General features: G+C 39.4%; 1 protein-coding gene across 1 annotated transcript in view; it reads left to right on the plus strand.

The window, feature by feature from the left end:
• SEC63 (SEC63 homolog, protein translocation regulator) overlaps nt 1-7,557 on the plus strand; it is a 92,979-nt gene extending 85,422 nt beyond the window's left edge. The window contains exons 19-21 of the mRNA XM_019520232.1: nt 4,024-4,122; nt 5,212-5,316; nt 5,901-7,557. Coding sequence (XP_019375777.1) covers nt 4,024-4,122; nt 5,212-5,316; nt 5,901-6,047 — 351 coding nt within the window. The 3' untranslated portion in view covers nt 6,048-7,557. The remainder of the gene's footprint in view (nt 1-4,023; nt 4,123-5,211; nt 5,317-5,900) is intronic.
• Nucleotides 7,558-7,866: the final 309 nt, after the last annotated feature.

Genomic DNA, 7,866 nt, shown 5'->3' on the forward strand with positions numbered 1-7,866 from the left:
TCTGCTCAGGTCCCTTCCGACCCTACAAACTATGAAACAAACTATGAAACTATGAATAGATTCTTGTATGGTTGGAAATTCCTTCCCAAGAGTCCAGAGTCCTAGGTTTTGCTTATTTCAGCACAAAGCTGCCCAAGATTTTGGTGATAGCCTCCAGTAAGGTACCTGTACCAGACACTGGAGAAACTGCCCACAGTGTGTGACTGAGCTCCCTGAGAAGAGTTATGTGAAGGTTGACAGTTTCAAGGCAGGGATTTGAGCATAGGTAGATGGTAAGATATCACAAGGGGGTGACCTTGAAGGTTGTGAGAAGTGGTTGTCTGGCCGTTATGGGCTCAGACAGAAGTGCAGCTCCCTACTGTACCAGAGAATGCTTTACAGAAAGCATTCTGAGTTGCAACAATCTCCGGAACCAAACTGTTGGTGCCAGGAAGGAGGGGAATGTAGCTGCTGGCTGCCAGCCTGCAGGCTGTTTCCCCTAACAATGGCCCATCCTCCCTTCCAGCCTGTTCTGTTTTCAGAATGGGAGAGGGGAAAGAGCAGAGGGAGCTCATCTAGGGGTTCCCCAGCCAGGGTGAGGAACTTGAAGGGTGAGGTGGGTGGATAGGAAGACCCTCACCTTGGGGGTGCTCTAGTCTATCTGCCCCATCCTCTAGTGCAAGCTGAAAAAACACCAGATCAAATTACCTCTGCTCCCTTTCCCCCTTCCCATTCTGAAAACAGTGACAGGCTGGGAGGCAGTGCAGACATAAGTTATTGAAGACACTATGTTTTGAAATGTTTTCAGCTGGACCCTCATGCAGTGAGGATTCAGATTTTTGTGGGATCAGGCCCATTTAAAGTGCTTTGTAGCTGTGCACTTCCGTTTGGTCATGGCTGTTGACCACGTTCAGGGGCCAGATAGGTCGAAAGTTGTCACTTCTGTCTGTGCCCTATTTTAACAATTGTTGTAGGTGGCTGTGGTCCTGTATTTTTGTTGCAGTTGGCTTGGGTTAGCAAAACATGAAAGAAGCTAATTCAGGATCTGATCTAATCTGACCTCCTAATTTCTGAAAGCATGCTGGCTGTCTTCCTTTGTTGCACAGCTGTTGGGTGATGATGTGTGAACATGGAGCACGTTAAGGAGAACATTCATTAACAGAGTTAAGTATCCAGTGAAGACAAAGCTTCAGTCATATAATTGCCTTATGGTTGATATATTAGTGTTATCTTAATATTACAGTGTTTCTGTAACTTTAGAAGCACTCTTTGGTGGCCAGAGCCAAAGGATAGGGCTTTGTTTTGGTGTTTCCTGCAACAGCATTCCAAATTACACACATACAGAGCATTACCCATTGATTTTAATACCCCCATTGGTGGGGAGTAGATGCTGAAATCTGCCAGGTATTTTTTTTTCTTTTTGTAAAGTAGTGGGATCTATGGATGTAAAATGCTATATGATACGTAGCTGTCATTTACAAAAGAGTATGTTTAAAGGTCTGAACAAAATTGCTAGGAGAGGAGGATCTTATTTCCTGTTCAAGGGAAGCTTTCTTTTATCTAGTAACTTCTTGCTTTAAAATTTATGGGGGGGGTTCAAATTTTAGTTGGTATGGAAAATTATTTGGTGGTGGGGCATTAGCTGGAGTCCAGTATGTTCTAACTTTTGATCTTAGAATTTTTTTAAAAGTGGAATTTTTGTAAAAGTAGTTAGTGTGATACTGCTTAAATATTAACTGGATTCCACTGAAAAACTAATCTGAACTTTAGTGTTTTACTTTTATCATCTTTCTTGATTCTTTTGAATAAGCGCCAAAAGTTTTAAGATCTGCAAGAGGAAAACCCTGACCTGAGAGAACTTTTACGTCTTTTAAAATTGGGTTGTCCTCTTGCAGACTTGAGCAATTCTACAGGTGCATTTAGTGTAGGCAGGGGAAGGGCATTATGCCTAGATAAGGTATGGTGGATGATAGGGGATAGAAGCAGACTTGACATGAATCTATACTATCTTAAACCATATAGGACATTTAAGAATTGTACATCCAGCTTAGCTTTAAATTCTGAGAGAGATGTCTTGTGTGTTTAGGAATGACGTGTTATCCCATTGTGTTGTTTGCAATGCCTTTATGCTCTTGTGTCAGAAGCAAAGATTTTTGAAGCGCATGGTGTTCTTGGGTTTCTCAGAGGTCTGCAAAACCTCTTGCATCTGCTGTTCCATCAGGACCAACTTCTGTAAAGATGCCTTCTTATAAGTAGGGACCTGCCTAATTTGTGTTTGCTGGCTGCTAGCTTCACAGACAGAATGGAAGGGCCAGCAGTCATTTGACAGGTGGAGTGTGGTGCTCTCCCCCCACACGCATATACTACCCCACACCTCTGATTGGCTATGGGGCCCTGGCAGCCTCACCCCTTGCTGCTAATTGGCAGAGAGCTGCCTGTCATGTGGCCCTGCCCCTTGCTGCTGATTGGCTACGAGGGCTGGCCATGATTGGCTATAAGGGCAGCCCCAACCCTCCCCACCAGTATGTGGAGAGGGCAGGGCTACGTGACAGACAGCCCTTGCAGCCAATCAGTGGTCAGGGGCATGGTCAAAAGCCATTTTGCAAGCAGCCTCTTGGGAGCCAGCATTTTATTTTCCATAAAGTTTTTTCTTCCCCCTCTTCCTCTCCCTGCACCCTCCATGGATTTAGTGAGTGTTGCCCAGATTTAGTGGAATCCACAAAATCTGCAAAATTGTAAGCCCCTATTTATAAGTACCAAAAGCACACCTCATCGTCCCTGCTTCTGCACTGGGTTTTTATCTCAAAAATCATCTTCTGTGATTGGATAAACTATTCAGCACCACATGCACAGCTTCTAAATCACTTTGTGGTTTTACTAAAAGCTTCTCCAGCATTGCAGAACCGTGCTATCTCCAAAGGAGAAGAAGTTTGTATTATGTGGGTTGCTTAGCACTGGAGTTGAGGCAGTCACTTCCAGAGTCATTCTTGAATCCTCTCAGGGTACAAGAAATGAGAAGAAGTATTCTGTTACTCAGGAGAATAAAAAGACAGAAAGAGATAGTCATCCTCCTTTTCCACAAATGCGGGTCAACTCAGTCATAAGGATTACCCCATCCTGTCCTGCCATGACTAAAGCCAAAAATCTTGGCAACAACTTTAGATTACTTAATTATGTATTGCTTTTCCAATAATGGGAATACATTGAGGCCCTCAAAATTGAAAGAAAGAGAGGTTACTTACTAATACTTGTTCTTTTGAGAGTTGCCTGTGGGCATTCATGTGCTCTATGTTGGAATCACATTCCGTATTAGGACTCAGGTCTAGAGCAGCGGCTCTCAACCTTTTTTCTTTCTGAGGTCCCCCCTAGCATGCTATAAAAACTCCACAACCCCCCTGTGCAACAGCAGCTGCCTGGCTCCCCAACCCTGGGTGCAGTGGGCAAGCCTCAGCAGCAGGGAGCTCTGGCACCCTGCTCACCTGGGCAGCAGGAGTGTGAAGCCTCACCTACCCACCTGATAAGATGGAGGCTATGGGGCTGCATGTGGCGGCCCTGCCCTCACCCCTAACTCAGGCCTCACCTCAGCCCCAGGGGGCCAAGGTGGCTCTTCCCAGTGCTGGGCCGAGCTGGGCAGACCTCATGAAACCTGCTCACGACCTCCCAAGGGGCCATGGCTCTTCTGTTGAGAATCTAAAGGAAAGAGAATGATTTTGCCGTTCTATGTACTCTCTTTACGTGGTGTATGTTGCTGAAGTTTCCTTCTCTTTAGTTTATTCATATATGTCAAAGAAGTGTTTTTTAAAGAGTTCCACAGTTCAGCATCAGAAATGTCCTACCCCTTAAGCACAAGTCCACAGAGGAAACTTTTGAGGACCAGCAGTTTTTAGTAAGTAGCCTTCAGTGTGGAGCATGTTTTAACACTTGCAAAGATAAGGTAAGAAAAAATTACATTGTGCATTATAATAAACCAGAGCGATACACCAATCCTTATAAATGTTGTATTTGTACTATCTAGATTTTCATATTCTTTTTTTTCTAAAACAGGAAAAACAAGAATGGTGGTGGCTGTATATTGCAGACAGGAAGGAACAGACATTAGTATCTATGCCATATCACGTTTGTACACTAAAAGATAGAGAAGAGGTATTGTATTTGTGGAATTCTGTTTCGTAAACATTGCAGGCACTTTCTTAAACTGCACTAGAGTTATTTAAATGAGATAGCAGTAGAAATGCATAATCTGATCTGAATGTTATTGCTTTTTAATCTAAATTTTAAATGATGCAAGTAAAGACGAAGACAAATTGTGCCCCGTCTCTGACATAAAAGTAGGCAAGTCTGACTTTTTCACTACTTTGAAACTTCCTGATAAAGAACAGGCAGTCTCATTCCGGATTTTTCAACGTCACTTCTGGAATGAGAAGGTGAGGCTTATCAGAAGGTGCCGTGATTGATTTTCATTTGACTAGTAGTCATGTACATGATATGATTTTAAACTAATGTAATTTAAAAGCTATACTGACCTTTCTTTTTAAAACAAATTGATAGTTCTCAAATTTCAAGTCACGATTTCTGAAACAAGAGCATTTTGTTATTTTCACTGCTTTATTTCAGTTTCTTACTGTTGTTCTTTCAGCTAGATCTGTTTTTCTTATTGGAGATAAATCTACCTACTAAAGTTGACTTATTTTTCTTTGCCCAAACTGCCAAAGTTAAGGAATGGAAATGAGTGTTTCTTTGCTCTATACTTTTTTTCTAGTGCTTATGAAGTTATAACTCTAAGTGCCATAGGTGTATCTGGATGTCATGTGACACAACTATTTTTAATATTTAAAAATAGAAATATACAATTCCTTTCATCTCTAAATTTCCATTAGTATCTCCCTTGATACTAGTTTTTCCTAGAACTTGTTAAAGACAATTGGGTGCTACCTACAATGAAAAGATGACCTTGTGATAAAATTCATTCTTTGTTCAAATTACTGTAAGTGTCCCACCTGTGATTTTCAGTTGCTAGATATAGCATATATCATGCTGCTGTTTTTACTGTGCTTCAGCCCATAGACAAAGTAGCAGTCTTAAACACCTTTAATTAAATATAAGGAGAATCTGTCAAAATATTACTTTGATTATAGTATTTTTCATGCCCAAGTACAAAAGCCAAATATTCATGTCGAGTCTTTTAGGATCCATTCACAACAAAAGAAAATGTAAATGATTTGTGTTTTCTAGGTAGAACTGAAGTTCCCTGCACCAGGCAAGCCAGGAAACTACCAATACACGGTTTATTTAAGATCGGATTCATATATGGGTTTGGACCAGATTAAACCTTTGAAGGTGACATTTAACCCTTTTAGGCTTTCTGTTTAAAATCATTCAGTACAGGTGTTGCTTCTGTATAGCTATATTCAGCCTTGTGGCAAACATGAAAACGTTTTATTTTTCAAATTAGATCAACATTTTGTTAAGATTAACATTTCAAATCTGAATGGAAATTGCTCACCTGGTATAATAGGAACATTAGTAAAGGAACTTTAATCTTAAAGATGATAGATTCCAATCAGATTTTTTTACAGGAAATAACAGCAGTTATTCCAGCTGTTGTACATGAACACCAGTTGTTATTTACTTAGGCTCAGCTGAGCTGGCACATGTAGATAAATGTTACAGTTGTAGCTTTCTCATTTTCTGAGGTTGTTTGTTTGGTTTCTTCCCTCTCTGCCCTCCCCCTTCAATCAAATAGTAAGGAATTATTTTTGCAAGACTAAGCAACACACACAACACACTACATTCCTTATTCATAATTTCTTAATGGGGTTACGAAATGTGAATGTTTTCCCTATTGTTTCTAATTGGTGTGCATTTCCTTTTTCTGGCTTATACCACTTTCTTTCTTCTGTCTCCCCAAACACCCTTTACAGCTGGAAGTTCATGAAGCTAAACCAGTGCCAGAAAATCATCCACAATGGGATACAGTAGTAGAAGGTGATGAGGACCAGGAGGACAGCGAGGGCTTTGAAGACAGTTTTGAGGAGGAGGAGGAGGAGGAGGAAGAGGAGGATGATTAAACAGTACTACTAATTGACTACAATATTTGCATACACTGCAAACATTTGGTCTGACTGTGGAACTGTACAATAAACAAGAAACACAGTGCAGAAGCATTGAGAAGGCTGAGTTTAGTTTCTCTTTACCAATTATGAGTGCATTATGTGACTTCTCAGTGAAGGTCAAACAAATCTGTTGCTGTTGGTACACCTTGGAAGATGCTTATGGCCTGTTACAGCCTTTAAGTGCAGGATGGTACATTTGTTTCAATTGAAAATAAAAGCTTTTTTATTATAAATGTCCAAAAGTGTGGGCTATGTATTGTCTGATCAATTTAGGGTCCAATAAAATAAACGGTACTATTAGCTAGAAGCAATCTTTAAATCACTTTTTCTGCATTAGGAATTTATTTTAGAAAACATGTAGGTATGTTTGACATCTCAAGTCTCTGTCGATTTGAAATAACATCTGCTCAAGTTCTGATCTCAGTAAATTCTGTGATATTCATTTGATATTTTGCAGTGATACCGCTCAGATCATTCATAGCTTTAAAACATTTTGTTTTGTTTAACTTATCATGGTTTTTGTAAATTGGCATCATAACCGTAGCCACATTCCATAGAGTCTTGAGGGCTGCCTTTTGGAATTACTGCCTTTTTTTCATTGCCCAGAATTATATTGCAAATTATAAACTTTCTTGATTAGTTATTAAGATAATTCTTAATGGCTTAAAACATTTTTAAGCTTCTACTTCAGCAGATCAGTGCAGGATCTGAGTCTTTTGATAAAATATATGTCTGAAAATAATTGTGGGACCATATGTAACACAAAGTTGGTGGCTTATATGGAGCACCTTTTGTAAAAGGTAAACTCTGAAATCTAAAAAATATTCTTAGCTCTTAATCTATCTGACACTGTCAGAATAAAATAAGACATGTTAGAGAGGCATGTTTGGAATCAGTTTTGAATTCCCATCAATAATGTGGATAAAATTTGATAGTCATTTGCTTTTGGAACAGTGTACATCTCTCTCTTTTTTAGCCACTTCTTCCTACAGAGCCTTTAACATGAGAATACAATTTTTTTTCCAAGTAAATATTTATGTAAAGGGAAAATTCATGGCTGCTAGGATAGTTGGTGTTTCTGTATAGCCTAAGATAAGTGCTCATGGATAGATTCCCCTTTTTTATTCCCCCCACTCCCAGTATAACAGGTAGAAGTAATAGCTGTAGAAATGCATACAGATGTCAGTTGTGTAGGGAGAGATGTATTTCTATTACTTTGTACTGAGGAACTATAAGACTACAATACCATAAAATATATTGTGGTTTTGTCTCTGCGTGACAAGCTGTATTTGTCATACAGTTTACATTTCCAATTTTTGGAAGCTACCCAAGGCCAAAATAAGCTGCTCACTAATTTGTGACCTTGTTTAGTAAAAAGGGATGTCACTTTAAATGCAAATTTACATTGATATATTCTTTGTAATTGCAATAGTTGCAAATAAAATTTGAAAATGTCCTAAATGTGGATATGGTATCTTTTAAAACACTTCTGTGATACAACAGTTTATGCAGAATTTTATTTTTTTTATGTATGGCATCAACAGCATGTGATGTGCTGACCAAACAAGTATGAAGATTGGGTTCCATTTTAAATTACCTAGATGTTTTAACACTACTTGACTCTGGTTGTGATTGTTCCTTTTTTGCTTTACGGCTCATGATTTTGTAGCCCAAAACATGATACAAATAGGTGATGCATTAATTCTTTTCCAGAGGTTTCCAGTAATTTGACTACACAAGGCAGCTCACTGCTGAAAGAAATACTTGAGGAAGA

The sequence above is a fragment of the Gavialis gangeticus genome, unplaced genomic scaffold, assembly GCF_001723915.1.
Source record: "Gavialis gangeticus isolate Ggan-Ray unplaced genomic scaffold, GavGan_comp1, whole genome shotgun sequence".
Classification (NCBI taxonomy): domain Eukaryota; kingdom Metazoa; phylum Chordata; order Crocodylia; family Gavialidae; genus Gavialis; species Gavialis gangeticus.